Here is a 25,746-nt window from a genome sequence, read left to right as displayed (position 1 = left end):
TTCATGAAAATTTGCATCTTCAAGTTTAGTAGAAACTTGGCTAAAAATAGAGGCATTGGAATAGAAGGCAAATAAAAGTTTTCTTTCCTTGTCTGCCTCTCCCACTTTTCTGAAAATTCCCATCAGAAGAACAGAACAAGGCCTGCTGGTGGATGTGAGGCCAGGTAACTGTTCCCCACCTCACTGCTCATATAAAAATATGGTTAGCTACACCATAAGTTAGTCTATTTAGAGCCTAAGGCTGTGTGAAATGGAGTTCATTATTGACACAGAGAACTTAAAAAACCACCTAATGTTGCCAGAGTCTTTCCCCTACTCCTGTTTCCAAGATGTGGTTCGTTCACCCCCTGTGAGAGAGAGGATCAGATCTGGCTGGGGCTTGCCATGAGAGACGCACACAAACTGAAAACAGTCATGGGAAATGAAGAAAACTGTGGACAGAGTGTGGGGAGCTTCAGGTGGATTTGTTTTCCCCAGTCCTAAGCACCAGGCTGATCCCCAGCAAGCTCAGGAGAAGGCAGCTTGGGGGACCGGAGTGGCTCAGGAGCAGCAGGGAGGAGGGGCTCGGAGCCAGCCACATGAGGATCAGCAGCTGCAGCAGCAATTGCAGAAATTTTCTCCATTCCAGCTCTACCAGAGTCCTGACAGCGTTTGCTGCAGAAAATCTGACTCTCCTTGTCTAGAGCTGTGTTCTACAAACAAAACAAACAAAACAAACCCAAGGCAAAACATGAAACGACACTTAAATACAGCCCGATCTTAAGGGTTAAAACAATCTACAAGACATAAACTGCATGCAATACAGCCAGGATAAAAAAGGAGAAATAGCATTAGAATTCTTTTTTATAATGAATTCTATAATTTTTGTGATGCTGACTTCATGAAATGTAAGGAAAACTTCTCTTCCAGATGTATGCTTGCCATGATGTTGCAAGTTAAAAATTTTTGTCTTGCAAGTCTGATGTGGAAAAAAAGATGGCATGAGTAGTTGTGATAGAGAAGGAACTTGTCATAGTAACTATTAGCAAAATTTATGTACCTGTATTTTTGGAGACACAAGGAATCAGGTGATGCTTACTGAGAACTCACTGCTACAATTCCTGTAACAAACCACACAGTACAGAAGGGAGCCCCTGGGGAAGATGACAGGTGCAATCCTAAACATTTTTTGCGTTTTTCAAGAAAAGGGCCTGCTTTTCTGCTTAGTGGTGAGAGTAGGCAAATGACCTCTCGTGAATGCAAAAAGGCATAATTTCTGAATTCTGTACTTAAAAATGAGTTTACAGGAGAAGGGAGCAACAGGTTGGAATGAAACCGGAGAATTCTGTAGTGAATAGGTCGATTATCTGGAGTATCTGGTACATCTGCTGAAGACAACAATTTTCATGCCCTCTAAAGGATATGTGCTAATTGTAAGGTCAGCTGTTCCGCCTTTTCCTCAAAAATTTATTCTTTTGATTGGACTTGCTTTACTAATGCAAAAATTTATGTGTTTTTAGTTGGGTTTGACTAATACACTATTCACTGTAGTATTTAATACTGAAATAATTTTCTGACACAAGTCTAATTTAGCATAGTTCATTTTTTCCAGATATGTTTATTGTATCAAAGTCATCAAGGACAGCAGATACAAGGTATTTGCTCTTTTTTTCTGTTGTTGTTTTGTTGGGGTTTTTTTAAACTCAAGTTACATCACTAGCCTCCCTGCATAGAGAGGTACAAGGAGAAAATTCCATGGTCCACAACTGAGTTTCTGCTACTGACAATCAACACTGCAAAGGGAGCATGCAAGGAAAGGCGCAGCTTCTAAAGGAGTTTTATCATTATCAACACACCATTGCATTGCCTTTTTTCTTGCTGGAAAAAGTTGTAAATAGGGGTTTCTGCTATTTCAGTGGCAAGTAAAGTTAGGGGAAGGATATGCTTTCAGTTCATGCTCATAGTGATTTTCTCCTGTGCTGTCCTCATAGCAGCAGCACATTCCTATGTAATGCAGTTACATAGGAGCATTTATTTTTTAATTTTACTGTTGCTAAGCAAGAATGTTTTTTATTTATCTAGGATTGATTATCTCATGTCTGGCTCTAAAGGAAGTGCCAATTTTAAATGGAAACAATGTTTAGTTCAGTGGTTTAGTTCTTTGCTTCTGTCTTCAAAGTGTTCTCATGTTTTTCTAGCTGTTTTTACATACAGTGAGATATAGACATGCACAAAATGACTGCCAGGAGAATAAACCAAGACATGTTTGATGAAGTTAAAAATTGTTGTATTGGTGTTTGCTTTAGCCTATTTCAGATAGGCATCACTCAAGACAGAACTATTTTTTCCTAAGTGTTTAAAAGGGATTCCTTTGCTGGTTTGGTGTGGCTGTACAGCTTTTTCCACTTCAGACTGGCTTAGTTATTTCTCCTTTCTTGTTACAAATGGAGACCATGTACTTTTTGTGCAGGAGAACAAAGCATTGCCGTTAGTACGTACCATGGCCTTGGACCTACTCAGAGGAAAGCAATGCAGGCATTGGGAAAGGAGGAAAAAAGGAAGGAAGCAAGGGACAGAAACTAGACTTACTTTAAGCAGAACTAACACAATTGCAACAAATTTAGATTTACAGAACATTTCTTAATTGACCAAAAAAAAAAAATCAGTAATGAATTAAGACCAACGTGCTTTTGGGGGCATCGGGAGGCCAGGTGACAGTGTTGGAATGAGGGAATGCTAAATGGGCTCCAGTGAATGTGCAGGTTGACTGAGAGAGCAATGCACTGCAATACACAAGAGTTACAAAGCGTGCTTGTCTGAAGTTGAATGTTGGTAAGCAATGAGTGCTGGAGCAAGTGAAGAACTTCTGAACACAAAGGTAACTCAATTTCAATGCTCAAGGTAAACTAGGGTAAGAATAACAAACTGGGGGCTTAACCCTTATTAGATCACAGTGTTTTGAACAAGATTTTACTTTTGCTTTCAGCATTAGTTGGGAGCTGCATTCAGCAATTAATAATTATGCATTTACATCCTTCCATACCTGTTAGAAGGAAATAAAGCAGGAAAAGGTAAAATGAGGTGAACTTTCCTGGCTGAAGGAGTGTCAGTAGCTAACAGGAAAAACTCACACCAATTGGAAGCCAGAAGCTACGCTGTGTCAGAGATCTGAGACAGGCTTAAGTGGCATGCAAGTTGGAGAGGGGCTGAGAGTTAGAATTTAAATTTCTCTTATTACATATAGTGCATTTTATACCAGTTTTCAGCTTCAGGCTTATCCATAGTCTCAACAGAATAAAGAATGAAGTTCTGAAGTCCCTCTCAAACTGTCAAGTCAAACTGTCAAATGAAATGTAGACAAGAGCATGAACCTGAAATCCATTTCCTGACTTATTTTTATGTTATCGCTTTTCCTACATTTAAATTGTTTGCCTGTTTAACTCACATAAATGTATTTGCAAAGACAGAGAGGTAGGCAGAAACATTTTATTTAAATTTGCTGGTTCTCAGAGGATTAAAACAATTCTCCTTGTTAACATAAGTGGTCTGGGCTTTGAAAGTAATTAATTAATAGTGATAGGAGGGTGAGGGTGGAACTCCCTGTTATGTTAGCATGGATGGCTTTACTTTCTTTAAGTTACTGAAGATTCATTTTGTGTGCAGTGTCCATCCTTGCATCAGACAAGGATGGGCCCCAGTAAGATCGGGAAGAAAGGAAGTTTCTGGAATGGATCCTGGTTTCCTGGCACAGGTAGTGTTGAACAACACTGCTCAAGATGAAGTAATACTTGGTCAGGCACAGAGAAAGACCCTACTTAACTAGATGAGCAGTACGCTTAAAAAACCACACAGTTTTTATAATGAAAGATTTCAAATTGTTAATAAACTTAATTTTAAAATGCACCTACTTAGTGTTCACATGTTTCTGTTTGAAAGCTCTCTTGGGCACCACACTGTGATAGACTTGGTTGCTCTCAAGCAATGAGACAATCCAAATTATACATCAATAAAGACTAGAATTAGAGACTGTTCTAGTTTTGGGTTTGCTATTCTTGCACCACATGTGCTCATAGAGCACTGTCAGGAAAATATGCAGAGTGTACTATCAATGTATAAAAAAGTTCATTTTTCTTACCATGATGACAGAAACCCCAGCAGATGTGTTATTTTGCTTGGGTAGGGTGTTATTAAAGTGCTGCTTCAGTTTACCTGTTACTTCAGCTTGCATATTATTCTCCTGGGAAGCATCATCCTGAATAAGAAAGAACACAATATTCAAGTTAGGAAAAATACAAAAAGCTTTTTATCATCAGGTACTTTCTGCTTTTTAATGCACAGTAAATACACAGACAGGCAGTCCAAAAGTGAACATGCTCTGCTACATGAGAGACAATTCCAGAAGAGAGGAACAGAGCAATCACTCGCTGTTTTATGAATGAACTTCTATTTCTTAAAATGGCATGTGACACTTCCAGTGCATTGCTTTCTCCCACAATTATAAGCTACAGGTTTGTATTGAATTGTGTTCCCTTTTGCTGCTGCCTGAGAAGATGAAGTACCTGGCAGGCATCAGCCAGTGTCTATGCATATGTCTAATTTACCATAGTGTCTATGGTAAATTAGGTGTTATATTTACTAATAGCTAATATATGTACTGCTTCTTCTGAATACTACATGTTAATGGTTAGATTTACAGGTTTAATATCAAATTAGAGACAAGTGAAATGTGATTTACTCACTGACACCCAGGGATGGCTTAGGATCTGTGCTGCTGTGTACCGGGCTTCAGCATTCACATGTAGCATCAGACTGATTAACTCCTTCATTGAAAAAATAAAAAGGAGGAGTTTGAAGGGAGTGGGAAAGGATATTAAAACTGAGAAAAATGTCGCACCAAGTTCTTCTCAGTGCAATATTCTTGATACCTGGATGGAAAAAAACCAACTCCAGCTGATACCAGAAACAGTGATACCAGTGTGACTTAAGTGGAACTTAAATTTGCCCTTTAGGATTAAGGTGTGCAAGGCAGTGTGTTTGATATCAGCTTCTTCACTGCACTCATGTTTCACTGAGTCTATTGAAAACAAATTAAAAAGATATGTTTAAAAAATCAGCTCTAATATTCCACTGTGTTCTCTCTGTATCCATGCACATGACCAGAACAAAACAAAACATGGGAGAGATGAGATCCTCTCTGGGCAGTGCACATGCACTCAGTAACATTACATAAAAAAACACAAATCAGAGACAAGAATCTGCACCTGAAAGTCAATAAACTGATTGAATTATTTAAAAACATTCTCTTCTGTGTTGCTGCAGGAGAATAAAAGACATTGAGCCAAGTCTCTCCCTCAAAAAACCTTTTATAGCCTCCAAATTATCAGTCTCCATATTCTTATCCAGATTAGTTCAAGGGCACTGTCCATTGCTTCAATTTTGGGACATGGTTTCTTCAAGCAGATGATAACAACACACCTAACTGAGAGCTTTACCAACCAGCCATGTTCTTTAGTCTGTGGAAGTCTGAAGTGATGTCACCTTGAATACCAAGACTGAGGACCTTGTTTGTTCAGAATGCTTGTCTGGAAATGTGCCAGATGACTAGGACTTGGGAAATGTTGGTAAATGGATAAACACCCATTGGGAAATGCAGAAAAAATTCAGCTTCTCTTTGGCTAGATAAAAAACCACCTCCACTTGCTAGTGAGTCCTCAGATACCATTCAGAGCGCTTTAGCAAATTAACCTGAGAAGTGGGGCTTACAACTTGAATCTTTGTCCTACAAACACAATTAATTTCAACAAAACTGCAATGATCACAGAACTGCTGGCAGTGGCAATTAGCCATGGCTGCACCTCTTGAAAAGCTTCAATAAATGCCTCAAGTAAAAATAGGAAGAAATGCCTATTGCAACCAATCCACAGAGCAATAATTTTTGTCTTCAAAGAGTGACAAGAGGGAAAAATTCAGGGACATTTATTTTACAGCTAAAACACTGAACCTGCTCTAAAGTGCACCATGAAGTGAACTGGGAATTGTGTGACGTTCCCTGAATGCAGCTGGCATTTTGCTACTCTTGCTCAGGCAGAACCATGGCAGCCTGAAATACCTGAGCATTCATCAAGCACTATTCAGGTAAACCAACTCAGGAAAGCCACTATTCAGGAAAAGGCACTGCAGCTGGGGCACTGGGCTGCTCTACATCTTCCAGGCTGCCCTCCCAACTGAGCACAGGCTGCACAGGAGCTTGTTAGAAATGTTGTTTCAGGTGGGAAAAAATATCAGTACCTTTGCTGAATCAGTGATGTTATCCCAGTAGGGAGAGGGAAATTCCAGCTTCCCCACAAGTATCTGATCAAAGAGGTCTTCCTGAAGATTGTTTTCACTGTAAAACAGCAGTAACAAAAAACATTATGAGAGAAAAAGCAATTTGTCATGGGAATTTTAACTTGATTTGGGATGGAACAGAAATTACGTTAATAACTAACAGAAATGCATAATTTGCAAGTCTATACAGTGATAGGTCTTCTGAGCCAATACATTGAGGTAACTTTTCCACTGGAGTAGGGGCTGCATAGTTCACACACATTTATTAATCTCACTTATAACCTGGTTCTACTAGCATGATACGGACATTCTCTGCGCCCTCCCTCAAAACTCTAATCAAACAATACATTTTCTAGTTGAAAGATACATTGTATCTTTCAAAACCCATTTTCAGCTTTAAACGTGAAATAACAACATGAGACAGCCAAATACCCAAACTAATATTTTTTCCATCAACAATAATTGTATTGTTGCAAGATATTTTTGTTCGGTGAGGTGTTTTAGTTAAAACTTATTTTGTTAAGTATTTTGCTGTAAAAATACAAACAAACAGGCCCTGCATTAGTAGTAATTTATCTGTTAAGAGCATAATTCCCTATTAAAATGTGCGAATTCCTTCTCATTCTCTCGTGAAAAAAAAAAACCCAAAAAAACCCCGCCTGTTTTTAACTCAGAAATAGTGTGGCTCTGAGTACCAAAAAGGACAAACAAGGTTAAGGCGGGGTAAGCACATTTTCATCTCTCCTGGTTTACCAGGGCCGCTCCCCGGGAGCTGCCGCATCCCAGCTCCAGCGGCAGAGGGCAGCGCCTGCCCGCGGATCCCGGAGCTGGGATCCGCGTGGAGACAAAAGGAAAAGCGCCTCTGCCCCCACACAGCGCTAAAACACCTGCCCCCGTAGGAAAATATATTTTAAAAAGTGCTCCCAAAACCTAAAATGAGGGACAAGTGAAAACCACTTAAAGAAATCAACAAAATCGCGAGGAAACCACGGTTCTGATCCATTATTTTTATTCCCACAAGGATACCTCCTTGGGAGAAAGGTCAGACTTGCTCTGAATGAACTTGATTGCTTTCACTGGTTTTCCCTTTGACACTCACCTGCGAAAAGGTGGAAATCCACATAACAGGATGTAAGTGATCACACCTGCAGCCCAAATATCCACCTTTAAGCCATACCTGAGAAAACAAGTTTGTGTTACTTATGCTGAATTAATAACATCAACAAAAAAGATTCATTCCAATCAAAAATAAATGATGCTGACAGGGTTGCATGAGAATCTGTGCTAAGTTACTTGCTGCCAATGGGGTGATGTATTTTGTGCCTGAGCATCTTTTTCTTCACAATTTTATCATCTTTAAGAAACCATGATCCTATGATTTTTGTTTTTTTCTGTACCATAAGCCTCAAGGCTCTCCAGGGTCTTCTGAATATGCTCAAATCAAAGTCAGTATCCAGGTTTCCCAGTCCAGAGCCACTAATAGTTAAAAACAAGGATGTGCCTTCTCAGTCCCTGCAGTGAAGTACCTCTCTCAAAGGTTATCATGTGTTGCTAAGCAACAAGACACACAATTCTCCAGCCTCTCCAGGAGTAACAGGGGAAGAAGAGCTGCACTTTTCTTTTAAAGCATGGAAATTAAAACACTGGAGGAATAGGTTTTCTCCTATTCAGTAGATTTGGTTTGTTAAAATCTCAAGTACGCAGACGAGGTGCCCTCTGACACCAGAGCTGACTGCAGCTGTGAAATGTTTCTCAATGCAACAAATGCACTGGAGTGAAACAACACAACAAAACCTCCCTCCATCAGGAAATTCAGAGTGGTTACAGCTATGGCAAAAGTCAGCCAGAGCATGGAATGGAGATTGTGTAGGTCTAAAAGGAGAGGGGACTTGTGAAAATCTACCATTGGTGAAAGTTTATATTTTTAAATTTTTTTTTCTGTATTTATGCAATGACCTGTTAAATACAGAATAATGGGGTTGTTCAATTGTTATCAAACAGGATGTGTCACCCAAAAGGCTCACTTGAATCAACATAATTTAATTACAACTATCCTGAGACTAGGTGACCTCTGCAGCCTGTTCCAGTATAAGTGATTCCATTTCTAATGTAAACACTGTTTTGCCTGTCTGTTCTTCCCTAAACAGCTGCCATGGATGGTACAGTAGGCTCTGGATGCTGAGGTGAGTCAGGGAGCACAAACCAATGGACCCCACTGCACCAGAGCTGGTCCTGGGAAGGTAGGAAAGGAAGCAAAGGCAAATTCTGGGAGCAGGCAGAGCAAAGTGCCTCTTGGAGGAACTGGGAGTGATGCCCTTGGGTGGTTTGGTTCCAAAACCATGGAGCATTTAGATCTTACAAGATCTTACAACCTGCCAAAAATGAGTGGTTACCAGGCCTGTGTTGTAGGCAGTTATGCTCACCCTGTCTCTGCAATGATTTCTGGTGCCACATAGGTGGGTGTCCCACAGACAGTGTACAAAGGGCCCTCGACCACTGTCGCCAGTCCAAAGTCTCCAAGCTTCAAAGACTTGGTTCCATCTGAATATTCACACACCTAGAATCAGAGAAATCATCACAGAATGAGGAGAACATCTGCATTTTTATATCCTCTAATTTCTTTGGGAAGTCATCATCACCACACCAAAAAGATGGGAAAAAGAGGAAATTTCCACAGTCCTGTAGGGCAAGAAGAAAAAAAAATTATATTCCCATTGATTGCAGCCGGTGCAAATGTTCAGTGGAGCTGTCTGCCAGCTATGTAGGTCAGACCATGACACAGCCTTGAGTGACTAGAGGTGGAAAAGAAAATTCAGTCCTTGAATGTTAAGAAGTTTTAAATATATTCAGTAAAATATAATACTCTACTTTCATTTGACTGGGACCTAGAATTTAAAATGGGACTGGCAGCTACAATCAGATTTATATCAGTTTCAGAATCAAGTTTAACATCATGTTATCTTTGCATAAATCTAGTCATCATATTGGGCAGTTTCATCAGCACATGTCTTCTCCGTGCTTTGTCTGGGCAAATTCAGTTTAGGTTTTGGTGCAGACCCAACCACACCTCACCTAAAGGCCTATAAACAGTCTAGGACAGAGTCATTTTATTGTTGAAAGAAGCTGAATTTCAATAGAAAGAAAAGTGTTATACAACAGTGATGGCAGGAATACATCAAACCAGACCAACACAAAGGAAACATCCCCCTAATAAATTCACCTCAGTTTCGTTCTTAAAGTAAAATATTCATATTGACGTGATTTCAAAGTTTCTAAAATGGAGGACCCCATGATCTCCAGAATGGCTGAATTTGCCTTCCTCAAACAACTGAGCACTGCAATACCTTTCTTCATTCTGTGTAATTCATATCAGTAATGGAAACACTTGTTCTCCTTTATGTAACACCTTTATACCAGCTATTACTCTTAGGGTTTGCATTTTTTAAATGCATGACTAGTAAAGGGAATGTAATTCCCATCCAGAGAGGCTAGATGACCCTGTGCAAAAAAAAACCAAACCAAAACCAAAAAATTATGTGCAATTACAGGTAGCAGTTGATGGGAATTATTTGCATTTATATTCAATACCAGGATGCTATCTCAACATTCTGCTGCTGTCAATCACAGTGAGTAAGATTTGTATCTGTTGAGTAATCTCTTTAGGCTTTCTAGGCAGAAAGGGCATTTGTGCCTATTTATAACTGATTCAATCTCTAATGAGAGCTTAAAATTTCTTTGGACTGTCTGTGTTTGGAGATACACTAATAGTACGTGAGACTTTCCACCTTCATTTTTTCTCTCAAATGCCATGTTACTGTGACTACATTTTCCAGGAGAAGCCTCCCCCCATGCCTCTTTTTGCTAAACAATCTAATTTATTTGAGGGTTTATTTAAATTGCTAAACACTGTCAGTGGAATTACTGGGAAAAAAAATTGACTATTAATTAGGAAATATTTTCAGCTTGTAGCCCTGTCTTTGTTATAGTTCAAAATCCAGTGTGGGATAAGCTGTGTCTCCTACTATTGGTTTAAACTCATTAAACAGGACTGGAAAACACCACAAAAGACTTTTAAGAAATGCTTCAAGAAGGGGAGATTATGGTCTTGGTGCAATGCGTGACACTTAATATCCAATATGTAAGGCACAAGTGTAACCTCTGTGGATAAGCAGGACAGCACACTCTGATCCCATTCTGTGGACAGAAAGGGAATGATGCCCTCTGTGGGCTGGGGAATAAGTAGTTCCCAAAGCAGACTTCATGGGAATTCTTGTTAACATGGTTATTTTATGTCTCTGCTGAAAACAAAAGTAGCCAGTTGCCTAGGAAAAGAAAAAATGTATGTAAAGGGTTAATTCCCAGCCAGAATTCTGGTAAACCATCAGAAAGATGATCCTGCAATGACAGTGAAAGGAAAAAACCACTGGCTTCAGATGGTAACCATAGGATTGTTGAAGAAATGAAGAAATGGCTCTCAGTCCACCTTTCTCCCACTTGCAAACTGATAAATAATTCATAGGCATAGCTTTAAAATGTATTGTTTTGTGAGACAGTACTCCTGCTTATCCAAAAGGCAGCCAATCAAATTGTAAATAAGGATAGATCTAAGGACAGGTTTGAGCACAGCTCTCCTGCATTACAGTGATTGCTATCTCATGGCAAAAGATTTACTTCATACATAACTATTCTAAATTAATATGCCTGCTGTTCTCTGCTGTGCTCCTTGACATTTCTACACAAGCAGTTGCATTAGTGAGAACAAAGTAAGAAAAAAATACTGGAAAATAAATGGGACATACCAGAAGATTTTCTGGTTTGATGTCTCTGTGCACAATATTGAGACCATGCAGGTATTTGAGAGCACTGGCTAAATTGTAGACCATGGCACTCCCATCTCTCTCTGTGTATTTTGTAGATGAAGTGATGGCATCAAATAGGTCTCCTCCCTATGTGATGGAAAGGAAAAAGATCATTGTTTAAAAAACTAATATGGTATCTGGTTAAAAAAAAAAACAAACACGCAACACGTAAAATCTTCTTTCCCAAAATACATGCTCAAATTCCCATTAAAAAAAAAGAAAATTGCAGAAAGATGATCTTGTCACCAAGATACTATACTAGGACTTCAGCCATCTACATTAAGTTCTTAACTGTACTCCAGAACAGTTCTGGTGTCTGAGCTTGGGCCAATCACAGATTTTTTTTCTATTGATCTTTCTACTCTTGATCATTCATTTATTCTACCTACAGGTACAAGAATACAGCATCCATTTTCTTCATCTTATCAGTAGAATACCTTCAACATATTGAAAGATAGCCCTGATTTTGAGTAAAGCCTAAAATAAATTAGCCCAATAATTAAAAAAAAAAAACCTAACTAGCAAATATTCAGCAAATTCAAATTTCTATCGATATTGCAAGAAATACCAAATAAATATAGCTGAAGAGGAAAAAAAGATAAACACATTCCAACATAAATGAATCCACTGACTGAGATACATCAAAGTGCAGAGCCTCCAGGTGATTTCTGAATGTGTCAGGCTCTGTTTATGGATGCCCTGTTCCTCTGGGAATACACAGCAATGTTTGAGTGAGTAACTGATGCAGCATTTTCAGTCATTACAACAAATGTCATGTGGGTGTCTCCGTGATGGTTTCCCTGGATACATCTGTAGGAGTGATCTGTCTGTGCTGTGGGTGGCATTCCAAGCATTTCAATGCACACCAAAGAGAAGCAGCAATTCAGGAAATACAGACCAAGATGGTGGTGAATTAAAACATAAAAATAATACTGTCTTGAAATCCCAAAAAGCCTATAGGGTATAAAAATAACTTCTAGAAAGGCAGAAAGATGCGTGGGCTACAGAAATTATGTATTCAGTAACTACACACTTCCTTTAGAGGTCTCCCAGTCTGGCAACCATTCTAGATGGGACTCCTGAATGTAACAGTGCCTCAGTCAGAAATAAAAAGTGCTCCTCAAAAAATGAGCAGTGCTCCTACTACATACTGCTCTTGCTGTATGTTGTGCCTGACATGGCAATCGAGCTGATGTGCAGTGTTGCGGTGCATGCACAGAACTCAGACAAGAGAATCATGACTAGAACCTGATGCTATTCGTGTACTTGGCTCACAAGGTGACAGCAAAAAGAATATTTGTGTTTTCTCTGTATATGTATGAAGGCAGCATCTGTTCTCTGATGAACTGCTTGATATAAGCAAAATGGGTGAGATCTTTTGAGTTTTGGTTTTCCAGGATGAAAATCGCTTTAGTTTAATCTATTTGTCTTATTTATTAAGATAAATTCATTACAGAGATTTAATTTCCATGAAATGCCTGCATATTATAGGCATGATATAAAACCTCCTATCCATTTCTCTCTAGACTGCACACATTGCAAAATTACCTCAAATCTATGTTAATAATAAAATTACAACTGAAGAGAGAGAAATCCCATTAATATACTTGCTTGACAGGTGTATTTTTATGATTTAAAAATGCAGGTTGCCACTGAAACCTTATTGATTATGTCTCCCAAGATCTTAGCATTCCTAGATACTGCTCAGATTTCACATCAACACAGAGAATTCAAAGACAAATAAAGCCCCCTGAGCCTTACCTTGACCAGCTCCATCACGAGGTAGAGCTCTGTGGGGGTGTCCATCTCCTCTATGAGCATGATGATGTTTGGGTGCTTCACTCGGCGCAGAATAGACACTTCATTTTCAATCAGGTGTTCCTGTTCAGAAAAGGATGGAAGTTTATCTGAAACATGAATTTGCCAATTCACTTTTCCTTTGATCAGCCAATCACTTAATCAGTGAGCACCCTTTTTGCTGATTAATTTATATTGCAGAAGGTTATTTTCAGTTGCTGGATCTTAGCTTGTATTTCATCACTGACCACATTTAATTTGAAATCTATTTCACACACATAATGAATGGGGCATCTCTGAAAAAGACCCCAGAATATGACAGCAATTCAGGAAGTGCAGGTTATATTCTTATGTGGGTATTATGAGGTGAAATTAAGTTCAGAACCTTTCTGCCCCCCAGCTGGATCATTGGAACCTGTCACCCTTCATCAACAGTTAACATGTTCTTGATCCTCTCCAGCCTTCACCTCTCATTTCGTGTAGGTTACTCAAGGACAGATTACCTAGGATTTGTATCCAAGGACTTTATTTTTTAAAAAAGTCATGGAGTATATTCAAGAAAACAATACTCTGAGTGCTTTGGCTATGGATTTTGGTTCATTTTATATGTCTGCTCAGATTTACAATCTGCAAAATGTGTAGTAGCTCAGTTAAATTCTTGTGACTCCAACAGCTTAATAACAGACAGACTGAGTTCAATTTCCCCTTCCCTGTGCTTCTGAGGAAGTTTCTTCTGAAGAACTAATTTTGAGAACAAATTCGTTTCACATGCCTTGTTTTCTAGAACATTTTCTAGAACAACTGGAGAGCAAAAAAAAAAATTACATGTCCCTTCCACATGAAGAGTGATTTTAGTTTTCCTTTATAAATGTTAGAATATGGATATTGTATTTAAGTTCTCTGCAAAATAAGAAAAAATGCTTGCATCAGGCATGAGTATCCTTCTACCCTGGCAGGGAACAAATCATGTCACTGGACTGGGAACTTATCCATGTTGAATGCACTGATAAGGAGCATGCACTTCATGCATTTGTGAGCAGAGCATCAGGAGAAGATGTGATCCACTGTGTGTAGCAGTGCCTGGAGATCTTACACCACTTCACCTTCTTCTTCGGGGTTATTTACAGATGCATTGTGCTTTTGCCAAAGCTTTCTGTGGCTGCATAGCTCAGAAACCACGTGCCACGTGTGCATCTCATTTTGTGAGAGAACAGTGAGGCACACACAGGTTAAGCACCACACCTTTGAATTTCACTTTGAAAGAGTAGCAATCGTCACTCTGAACAAACATATGCCTGCTCCAAGCAAAGTGCTCTGGAGAGAAAACAAAACAGACAAACAGGAAGCAATTCTTTTAAACACAATGCTGAATCTCATCACTAGACAGACGTGAACAGCCACAGCATACTAAGCCTTAGGGATGGAAGCCTGGAAATTCAAAACTAAGAGATCAAGCAAAAACTAGAATGTTATTACATCTTTCTCAACCTAAAGAACAGGGAACATATTAAATTTATTACACCCATTAATTACAACTAAGGCACAATGGCTTCATCTGTGCTTTCTTGACTAAGCTGCTCAGGCATATTTAACACTTAAAATAAACAGTATTTTTTTAAAAAACTCCAGAATGTTGTTGAGCTACTGTTTAAAAATCTGTTCTCAAAAACTGCTGACTAATATGTAGCTAGTTATTTTCAACCACCCCACTGCCTTACTATGTTTTGCCATGTAAAAAAATAATAATTCCAAAACTTGTAATGGTGTTCTCCTGGACAGTGCAATATATGTTTCCATCTACATTAATATGATTTATTTACAGAGACATTATTGTTTAATGGGCATTTAAGCCACTTGTGGAAAACAGACAATTGGATTCAAATTTCTGAACATCCAAGATCAAGGAGCAGTAAGCAACACATAAATCATCCCAGTTTGGGCTGGATGGGTGTTTTTAAGGCAGGGCTGTGGAACTGAGTGAGGAAGGAATAAGTAATAGCAAAATTTAATTATTTTCTTTGTTGGAATTCTTCTAGAATGATTCTGCCCTAAGAGGTACAAACATCTTCCAACAGTCTCTAGCTATAGAGATATAGGTTATTTCAAAACAGGCAACTATGCACCCATGGGGTTGATTTTTATATATATATATATATATATGTTTTAAAGCAAGGAGATTGATAAGTAGAAAATTCCTCTAAACTCTACTGTGTAAAGTAGATTATGTATCTTCAGACCATTCCAATTTATGATACCTAAACAGCTGACTCAGACAAGTAAGAAAAATCATCTAAAGTTGCAAGCTGTACACATCATCCAAAAATTTTGTTTGCAGTGGAATGCAGTGGGTCACCCTTTCTACAGCTGAAGAAATTGCAATATTTTAATCTCAGAAACGCAATCTAGCACTTTTTTTGGTGGCTGCACATTTTTATGATTCCTTTCTGAATTTTCTAAATAAACCCAGAAAATATGAGCTAAAATGAAACCCTCATCTCCTAGCACTTAATACATGGTTTAAAATCTGCACAGATAAAATGTTTCTGTTTGAGGACCTGTCCTAATAGGCAGTCATCACAGTATCACACAGCTCCTTATCACACAGAGAGGGGAGGCAGTTTTTCTCCCTTTTAAAAAATATCTATACTCAAGAAGTATGAAGGGAAAGAACAGGTCTGACACTCTCAGATATTTGCTTGGACTATATGAGATACTGTTCTCCTGAAGACACAATTTTGGATTTTTCTGTTTAAAGTTTAAATCAAAAGAAAATTTTCAGAGCACAAGAGATCTTTGTTAATACAGGAAGGTGACATACATAAACAGAAAGAAATGGTTGTGAAAATTTATTTTCAAATCCATGTTCTGCTTATAAGAGGAGCATGTTGAGCCATACAGAGAGAAAAATAAGAGGCAGAGTGGAATGGGAATTACATAAATAAACATATAGCTGCAAATTTCCTCTCTCATATTTTACACATCAAAATTGTCCAATAAATTTTGTGTGCATATTAGCATTTTTTGTCAGCCCAATAAGATAGGCAACAATTAGTTTGATTTTTCTCTATTATTTAGTAGACTAACACTCACTGTTTTTACTATTTGGTTCTTGGATATGTTGTCTTCTTGTTAAAAAGACACCCTGCAAATAGTCAGAAAACCCAAACACACCAACCATTTATGACTAATGAGCAGCTGCTAGTGCTGCCTCTGTACACATGCAAATGGTTGTACACTACCTTCCCACAGCACCTGGCCTTGTCTATGATCTTCAGGGCAAACTCCTTTCCTGTGGATCTAAGCAAGAAAACACAAGAACCGATAATTAGAAAAATTGTGCCATTTTCTGTAAATACACCATCAAAACAACATGCTGTGGCCCATGGAGGTTGCTGACAGAAAATTCACAGAGCAGACCTGGATTTGGTTTTTGTTTCCTCAGCAGCATTTGTGCCTGCTGTTTCCCTGACTACCACAACCCAGCTCCCTTGGTGTATTAAGCCCAGGATCCAGCTGCAATTTCTTCTTTGTGACCTGGCACAGCGCTGTCACTCCTATAAGGCAACATGCAAAATTTGCCGTCAGCCTTCCGCTTAGCTTTGTTCAGCTGGTAGGTTTTGAAGATAAAACCATACACGTATAAGTGTGAAGATTGATACCCTAGTAAAAAAATTCAATAGGATTCAACAGACCTAAAATGCCATAGTCCATTATGGACAGTCTAAAATCCTGTAGAATTTATTGGGCGCTGATTTTGAGCTGTTGTATTTCAATTTTTTTTTTTTTTTAAGTATTTTGTAGAATTCTGCAGCAGTCATCCAAAGTCCCATGACATTTAACAGGGTGGTTCATATACAAAGTAAAAAAGGATTACTGTTTTCAGCAAATACTCTCACAGAAAGGAGCTCTTGTTCGTCTTTCATCCCTTTAAGCAATAAAAATCTCCATTTCTCTGGATGGGGGAAAATGAGTAGAAAAAAAAGCAACACAATTTAATTTTTTTAAAAGATGAAATTATTACTTATATTATTGATGAATTAAAAATCATATGAAATTGCTGTAAGATCACGTTGCTGCTATTTTGTACTGTACCACTGCCTACAGACTCCAGTGTGTATCAGAACACCACTAGAAAACAGGAGGTAGATATAAAAGCAAAAGGCATATTTTCAAACTTCCAATGGGATTTTCACTGCATATGGCATTAGAACAACAGGTCAAAATCAGCACCTTACAGAAAAAGGAACTGAAGTAACATCTAACATTCCAATTATGCATTATTGAAAAAGTGCAGGCGAGAATCCCTGCCCTGGAAGTGCAGCTGTATCTGCGAGGTTGTCATAGTTACAACCTGATCTGGTCTTTAGATAGAAGCCCTTGTCTAAATGGTATCTGTGAAATGCCACCCTCTGATGTTACAGACTGGATGCAAAATCTGCAGCCTGGAAATCACAATCACAATTTGTACTTTACACCATTATATCAGAAAGCCTGGGAACAAATGATCAGCAACATCCACTTGGGGAACCTTCTGCACCCATGCTGTCAGCAGGAGGAGTTAACATTCACAAAGCCAATTCATCCAACAACTTCAAATCCCTCTTGCAAATGTCCTCTACTGCAGCACCCATGGAATAAAGGTGGATATAACCCACACAATTTGTGTGTTAACATCCCTGCACATCATACACCAGCATTGTCTGACAGATTTCTGGGACTCTTCTCGAGCTGTCAGTGCCCATCTGTTGACTCATGTCTTTATATACACACACACAGGCACAGAAGAGACCACCTTATTATTTTCTTGTTATTTTTGTAGGACATCCCAGCTGGTAGCTGTGTAATAGGATCCTGGCTCCACAGCTAAGGCTTCTTAGCACAACACTATCAGAAATTAAGTATAATTAATAGGAATTAAAAGAGAAGGTTGGCATTTCCTCTTTCATCATTATTATTAGCAACTGTTGTTGTATACTTATTTTATATAAAATTAATTTAATAATGTTGCACTAAAGATTTGATCACATACATAACTAGACATTGAAGTGGAAGCATGCCTTTTTGAAATATTTATAATTGAAGGGCTGTTTTTCTAGCCCAGTTTCCTCATTCTAAAAAGCACAAATGACGTTCAGTGACTTAGCAGCCCTTGTGCCATTTCCAGTGAGATTTAAGTGATTTCCAAAATGCACAGCTTATATTTCAGACAATAATTATGTTATCTTGTGCTTTAACTTGCTATCTTTCATTAAAGCCTCTGGGTGAGGACAAGGGCAGTGGAAAACAAAGGATATGGTGCAGGGGGTGTCTGGGATCACCTGGTTGGGATGTGAGCACTGATGAGTTACTCTGTGGGTAATGATGAAAAATTACTGGATCAGTAGCCCTTGCTCTTGTGGGAGATTTCAATTTTCCCAAACATTAAGTGGCAGAGAACCAACTTGGCTGAGCACGAATCTGTTTGAGGTGCTCAAGAGGATCTTTGGAAGCAAGGTGGGTCTTTGCAGCAAGATTACAGAGCTGTGGTTGGTGCATGCAGGGAGAGGACAGAAAAGGCCAAAGGCCCATTAGGACTGAAACTGGCCAGTGTTGAGTCACACAAGTCTTTCTTAAGTGTGTCAATAGCAAAGGGAGCTCAAAAGAAAATACTGGAACTTGCTGAAGACTGTTACTTGAATAACATACAGTAAGATAAAGCAAAGTCATGGAATGCTTTTTTTGTTTGCCTCAGTTTTTAGTGCCACTGATAGAAGTTGGGCTGCCCAGTCTCCTAAGACAGAGGACCACAAGGGTGGGAGCAGTGACTTTCCATTTGCTGACACTGAATTTTCAAGGGCATGATGGAAGACACAGGGAACTACAGACCTGTTAGTCTAACCTCAGTTCTGGAATGAGATGTTTCCATTCCGAATTCTTTTTCTTTCAATTTAACTAAAGCCAGCAGGTGAGGATCAAATAATAGAACGTTTCTCTAACATTTATGTTTTTCACAGTCATTTGCTGAGTTTTCCCAGTATATATGTACAAATTGGAGATTACTCATAATATTTAAGAAACTGAGATAACTCTCAGGTTGATGAAAATAGCAGAATGTGGTTTCACTGAGAAAGTGACAGTCAGATGAAACATTTGCCACTATTTGGTCCAGCAGCAGGGGGTAGACAAGCCAAGGCACGTCCTGTTCTCAATATTGGTAACACCAATACACAGGGAATCAGGCACAAGGACATTTCAGGCATATTGGAGGGCTCATTTGAACTGTCTGGTTCCTCTACACCACCAAACACAAGCAGCAAGCCCAAGGGAGCCACCAGCACAGGCTGATAGCCAACAACTGCTTGTCTTTAAAAGTACTGTACCCACAGAATGCTGAAAGCTATGAAAAATCATGTCAGCAGCAGGCAGTGGGGGCACCACAGCAGCAGAATTGGTGAGGCAGAAGGAGGTGGGAGGTCTCTCAAACTCTGTTTAGATGCCACATAGAATTTCCTGTCATCCACAACCATCTGTAGTGTGTGAGACTTCTTGAAGAGCTGTGGGGTTTCCTGAGGAGGCACCATGAGAAGGGTGATGCCTCCTTTAGTTTGTGGGATAAAAAGCCACGGTTCTCTGCTGTTCTTGTATCCCTTAGCTAGAAGAAAACACAGAAAGCTCTGCCTGTTTTGCTATGCCTGTTTTCCCTGAAGTGTGTCCATATTTTTGCATATTTTCCTCACTTTCATCTCATTACATTTGTCTAAGAAATTTATGTTAATGCACAGGGCTTTATCCAGTACAATGAACAGCAGGACTGAACAGTTTCCTCACTCACCTTTCCACACACTCCTTTACAACAGCGAAATTGCCATCACCAATCACCTTCCCCACTTTATACTTCTCAAGAATGGTGGATGACCCTGAGAACTTGTTTCCATTCAAGCCTGTAAAAAAATAAAGAAGTCAATAATACATGCTGAAGAGAAGTGTCAGCAGGATGCAATATATCCCCAATGGGCTCCACAGATAAAAAACGGTCACAAATGCAAAACAAAACTTAAAAGTAAGCTGTTTTCTCCACTGCAATTCCCTTGGTTTTATCTCAAGTGTAAAGAAGAACAAGATGAACCCAAAGATATTTGACCTTTGAACACACAAATAGCCTCTTGCTATGTTTTTGTATAGGCATGAAGTAATGAATGCTGTTAGAAGTTCTTAATCTAAAATTTTCTGACCTCAAATTACGTTTTTAACTTATATTTTTGCAAACTCAAAGCAAAAATGCAAATAAGATTCAGCTACAATGCATATGAAAGACCCAAAAATTTTATCTACTGAATTCCTTCAAGTTTTTATAGGTGCTCCTAAAACATCCAAAATGCAAGTAATTTTGATAGATGCTTATTTCAGTGTTTTTAAGATAAAAAACATTTCTCCAGTATGAAATTTAAAAATACTTTAAAATAACTGACTTTGCTGTAAAGAGATAAGGAATGAAAGGTTTAATTTAGCTATGGTGTAGTTGGTTGGCCAGTGGTTCTACCTGAAGCATAAAGAGCTCTTTTGAGGAAGGTTCCTCTTTCAAAACAGTCACAAAAACATTTCTAGTGATAATGCAGGTCATTTTCAAATCAGTCAAATTCCTGACAGTGACTATTGAAGAGCAAGCTCCAATAATGTGCTACCAATGGACAAAGAATATTAAAGAAATTTATTTCCTAACTTTTCTGCCTTGATGTATGAATTGGGCTACAATTTTTTCCAAGGTGAATCAACAACATCCACTTGTTTGTTACATCTCCAAACAAAAAATGATTTGGAGCCACCAGAAACCATCCAATAGTGCTAATGCAAGTGTCATCCACAGCAAAATTCTGGCAAGGATTGCCAGCAGTTATTGGTGTCCTACCTTCAGGACTCTGGCAACGGACTGATTCAGGTACACCATTCACATTGGAAGAAGATCCACCATGTGGGGAAATCTGTGGAAATACACAAGATCTTCCAATTTCTGATGTTAATCACAAGACAGAGCCATACAAAAAACCAGCAAAGTCAAAGAGAAACCCCACTAAAAACACTTATAGTCAGTTTACTTTTCTACTCCCATCTTATTTTCATTCTTGCTTTCTCAAAGTTCATCATCACTGTCATTTGTACCACTTTAAGATTCAGCCACAATATTTCTATTTAGATAAGCAGTTGAACAGATGTCAGTAAACAGCAGAGAAAAGTCCTTTCAGCTACACCTATGATTTTGGCCTAGGTGGCCAGGTACATCTATGATAATCAGATTTATTTAGCCATTTATTGGGCTCTATTTTAGGTTATTACAGATGTGAAGATTTTTGTGAAGATTTTGCCACCTACAAACATTTCAAGTTAGATGTCAGATATGTATCCTGACATAGATCCAGTTTTAGTAACTGTGACACTGTAAATAAACAAATATCTAAATAATTTTCAAGCAGCTGAAGAAAACTGATTTTCCTGCACTAACCGCTTAATTATTATTGGATCTGAATCTTCATGATTCTACTTCAAGTTATCCTGTCATACTGCCCAGGATGTAAACGATGCCAAGTTTTTATTTTGAACAGGGGTGGAGGCATAGGAATGAATGCCATAAATAGTAAAATATACTGGATGTGTTCTGTGCACCACTTTTATAAGCTCTCCTATTACAGTTATGTATAGGGATGCTGCATGAAATGAAAATAAAGTTTAGATCATTCCCCCTCCTCTATGTAACAGTTCTTGCTGTTCTGTGAAGTTCCAGATCTTGTTGTCTTCATGGGCCATTATGGTGGTTTTCAGCACTCACCACAGGAAGGATTAAAATGTTTCTCTGCCTTAAGCTCAGTGTCTGTTGAAATGGCTTTTGGAGACACCGGGAATGCAAATGCAGCATTTTGCCTTTTAGCTGACATTGTCTGGTTACACTGCTGAATATTTTAAATCATTAACACTATTGTCAGGGAAAGAACTGAACTGACAGATAGGGATATTGTCTAAAGGCTCATGAAATGCTAATGAATGCTTAAGTTCCTAGTGGCAGCTGAGCTGCCAAATCAGCTCAAGGTACAGTAACTAGAAGCTGTACAACTTAATTTTGCAGAGCCCCTGGAACAACAACGTTTACCAGCATTTGGCACAGAAGTAGCATCAAGCAGCAAGCAGGCAGCTACTACTCTGCTTCTTACTAATGACTTAAACTCAGGCTATGTTAAGGCTGCTGTCTTTCTGAGTTATCTGTCTATTTAACAGGGATTAGGAACAAGGACATTTGGGTTAAATAATATCTGTACAAAATCATGAGTCAGTCTCTTAACCAGTCAGCCACATTTTCTTCAAGCATGAAGCAGAGATAGCAAAACAGACCATGGCCAAGTATTAGTCATCATCCTAAAATACTAGTAATCTATTTTGGGTTTTCAGTGAGTGACAATACATGGGAACATCTAGTGCACATTTCCAACTTCCTTCAGTCTTGTAATCAGGGCAGAGCATGACTGGGCACATTTCTTCTTACCACAAGAAGGAAGCAAACATTAACAGGAAATAAAAGCTAAAATGAATACAAAAATAAAATAAAAATAATGCTGCCATTATGGCTGAGGTGTTAGATCAGAATCTGAAATGGCAGGTTTAACCCTAGCTGTGCCCCAACTCCACAGCTGATGGGATTTTATTTTTTAAAGATCCACAGATACAAACCCATATTTTCTGGCAGTAGAATGGCACCTTAGTTGGCAAACCTCTGCACTCAGGATTAAGAGTGCCCATGACACAAATGTTTGTGGAAACATTTGGGGATTATTTTCATATTGAAAGAAATACCTAACTCCTTGGCAGCTACATGGGATGGTGGTGAATCTAACTGTGGAGTATGAGTGTGGATTAACTTTGCAGAAGTATTCCCTGAAATCTGGGGACATTTTGGTTATGCCATTGTAATTCATCCTGAACAATTGTAGTAAGAAGGGACTAAAAGGCATTCTGACCATAAATAAAATGCTATTTATATAATCTGTGTTTCATAGAGAGACTGTATTTATTATTATAATGCTTAATAGTAATATAATGTGTAAGACAGAAACTTAGTATTTTTAAAGTGATCCTTAAATATAAATTGTGAATTCACAAAATGCATCACTTAAAGAATCACTCTATGAACTGCTGTGGCCCCTGTGTCACTATTCACACGTGTAAATAATCTTTACATAAAACGACACACAAAGCACATGTGTACAGCACTGAAGAGATAAAAAACTTTGATGAACTTAGGCACTAATCCTTCAAATCACTTAAGCACATGTTTAAGTAAATTAACATCCTCACTGAAGTAAAAGAGACTACTCAATTGCTGAAAGTTAAATAAGTACTTAAGTTATTTGTTGGATCAGGTTCTAATGCCCTTTCACTTTGGTCATGTGGTCCATCAATTGCAAAAGTGATGCCCAAACAAATTCCAACACAAAGCTATTTAGCATAATTCTGAGTCTACGAAAGGCTTCAACTGTAAAGCCTCTTTATTTGGATGATTTTATTTTCTTTTTAAAAAGATTGCAAGACTTTGTGGTCCTTAATTTCAAGAGGGGACAATAAAGCAATCCAAGTAAGCATAAGGAAGTTATGACACCACTTTCCAAAGTTACACCAGTTTCCAAATTTAATTTAGTCTCTGGAGGATTTTTATAGTACAATGTGTGCAGAATAACAGATATACTGGAAGAGCTAAGAGTCAAATCACCTGTAACAGCTTTGCATGGAAATGTACACTTAGAACCAAAGCCAACTGGTAAACATTTCCACTGCCTACAGAACAGCAAAAGGACTTCCCTTGGTCAGCTGTCTTGTGACATCAAATGCACCCATTACCATTATTATTAACCCATGCACCAGATTTTATCTCCATTGGAATTCAAAAGTAAAATAAGAAACTCTGCATATTTGATCAAAAGAGAACACTGCACAGAGTACTCATTTACTTCATGCCCATACTTGTTAACTTTTATATCTAAATTTTCACCTTGAAACAAAACCGCTGCTAAGTGAAATGCTGAGTTACAGAGTAATTCTGGGCTGTTAAAAATAAACAGCCTGAATAAGACTACATAGAGTATTGGATACATAGCATCCACATTTGTCACTTACTGGAATAACGGCTTTTATTTGGGTTTTTGGGGAAATTCCATCATGTTTACTATTATTAAGACATATCTTTAATTCCTGACTTCAATATAAACTCAGAGTCCACTATTTAAAACACTTCTGCAAGCCTGGGATGCTGGACTTACTGTATATACTGAACAATTAATAGCACAAGGGCACTCTGCTTGGAAGAGCTAGAAAGGACAGAAAGACAGCCTTTCCCTTTAAAGATATACTGTTCACAAGGAGTCTCCTGTGAGGAATTGTCTGTGCCTGAACATACCACTCCTAACAAAAGAGTCGTGAAGCAGAAGGAATCCTTGGGGACTGAAGAGGCTTCTCTTTAAAAGAATAGTGGCATTTAGAGAATATGATATAAGATTCAGTGTCTGAGACTGAGAAGAAATTGCTGCTGCAGTCAGTATTTTTGCAAGTTAGCTGCCTTGATGACTGGCACTATCACTTATGCTCTACATTGATTGTCAAACTAGAAAAAGCTCAGAAAGGTTCTAATCTATAGTAAAATATTTTACTTTGCTCTGGCTTTTCAAATAAAACAGTTTTTAAAGTGCAGTTCAAGTGCAGCTGCTCTCATGTTCTGCTCACTACAGGAAACAGAAACATCAGCTCTATTTTTTTTTCCTTTTTTTATGCTGCCTCGAGCTTATAAAAAACCATTATTCAGCCCTGCTGTTTCACCCTCTACAAAAACAAATATATATGATTTGTGCACAATAAATAACTCAAAATATTGAACTCCCAAAGACAAAAAGATCTAAAATACACCTTATTCTGTCACTGACATGGTATTTAGATCTAAATTTTCATTCAGCTGTAGTCATGGCACCTTCTTTATACAAGTTCAGGAAGCCATACTGTTTGTCTGTGCAGCAATGCAGTCTTAGCAACAAGGAACTATTAAACAATATGGAAAAGCAATAACCTCCAAATAATTAAATTGTTTCCCCCTTTTCTCTCATCAGTGTAACCAGAAAACCCCCAATTTCACAAAAGGGTGTATGAATTTCTTAAAAAAATCTGATTTTGCATAAAACTGTACCCTCCTGTTACTGGTTTTATGCTTCCCCAAAAGAGTCCTTTCTACTACAACATAATTGAGAAACAAGTGTGGCTGAACAGCACACTTGATCCTTTTGGAATTCCCCTTGGATTCACCACTAAAGATTCCCTATCTTTAGTCTCAGGAGCACAGCTGGGACACTCCTGCTAAACAGATGCATCCTAAAGGATAAAAAAAGAGGTACTCACTACCTCACTACATCAGACCTGAGGTGCTTAATTTGGCTTTGTTATTTTCTTTGGTCATATGGGGGTGAATAATTTGACACAAAAACCCATTAGTACACAGCACCAATTAAATTCCAAATTGAAAAAGTATAGGAGCCTACTTGAGTGAAAGTGAATGGGAAAGGGGACATGTCCAGTTTGGTGACAATTGCTTGCTGCTATCAGAATTATCTCTGCCTTAATGGAGATTTAATCAGTTAAAAGCAGACAGAGCAGCACTGAAAAAGCCAAGGCATATTATCTCATTTCTAAACTTAAATTAAAACTATCAAATTCCTTTGTCAGAATCATCACAAGTAGTCTGGCAAAAACTAGTGCCAATACTCCTTGCAAAACAAGACTTGAT

The 25,746-nt window shown here is 38.4% G+C and overlaps 1 protein-coding gene across 4 annotated transcripts in view; it reads right to left on the bottom strand.

The window, feature by feature from the left end:
• Positions 1 to 273: 273 nt before the first annotated feature.
• DCLK2 (doublecortin like kinase 2) overlaps positions 274 to 25,746 on the bottom strand; it is an 83,991-nt gene continuing 58,518 nt past the window's right edge. For 2 of the 4 annotated variants that reach the window (XR_003960145.4, XR_001122920.5), the window contains 12 exons: positions 20,848 to 20,920; positions 19,774 to 19,882; positions 16,202 to 16,259; positions 12,927 to 13,046; positions 11,106 to 11,252; positions 8,730 to 8,863; positions 7,406 to 7,483; positions 6,268 to 6,364; positions 4,719 to 4,799; positions 4,115 to 4,231; positions 3,236 to 3,318; positions 554 to 692 (listed from right to left, as the gene is read on the bottom strand). Coding sequence is in view for 2 of the 4 variants with exons in the window: in XM_030271888.4 (XP_030127748.4) it covers positions 480 to 692; positions 4,115 to 4,231; positions 4,719 to 4,799; positions 6,268 to 6,364; positions 7,406 to 7,483; positions 8,730 to 8,863; positions 11,106 to 11,252; positions 12,927 to 13,046; positions 16,202 to 16,259; positions 19,774 to 19,882; positions 20,848 to 20,920 (1,227 nt within the window). In the remaining 2 variants the exon portion in view is untranslated. Of the gene's footprint in view, positions 693 to 3,235; positions 3,319 to 4,114; positions 4,232 to 4,718; positions 4,800 to 6,267; positions 6,365 to 7,405; positions 7,484 to 8,729; positions 8,864 to 11,105; positions 11,253 to 12,926; positions 13,047 to 16,201; positions 16,260 to 19,773; positions 19,883 to 20,847; positions 20,921 to 25,746 lie in introns of all 4 variants that reach the window. The other 2 variants (XM_030271888.4, XM_012573343.5) reach the window with 1 other exon arrangement.

The sequence above is a fragment of the Taeniopygia guttata genome, chromosome 4 (genome assembly GCF_048771995.1).
Source record: "Taeniopygia guttata chromosome 4, bTaeGut7.mat, whole genome shotgun sequence".
Taxonomy (NCBI): Eukaryota; Metazoa; Chordata; class Aves; order Passeriformes; family Estrildidae; genus Taeniopygia; species Taeniopygia guttata.
Note: the sequence above shows the minus strand (reverse complement) of the source record. Positions and strands in the feature narration are given on the sequence as shown.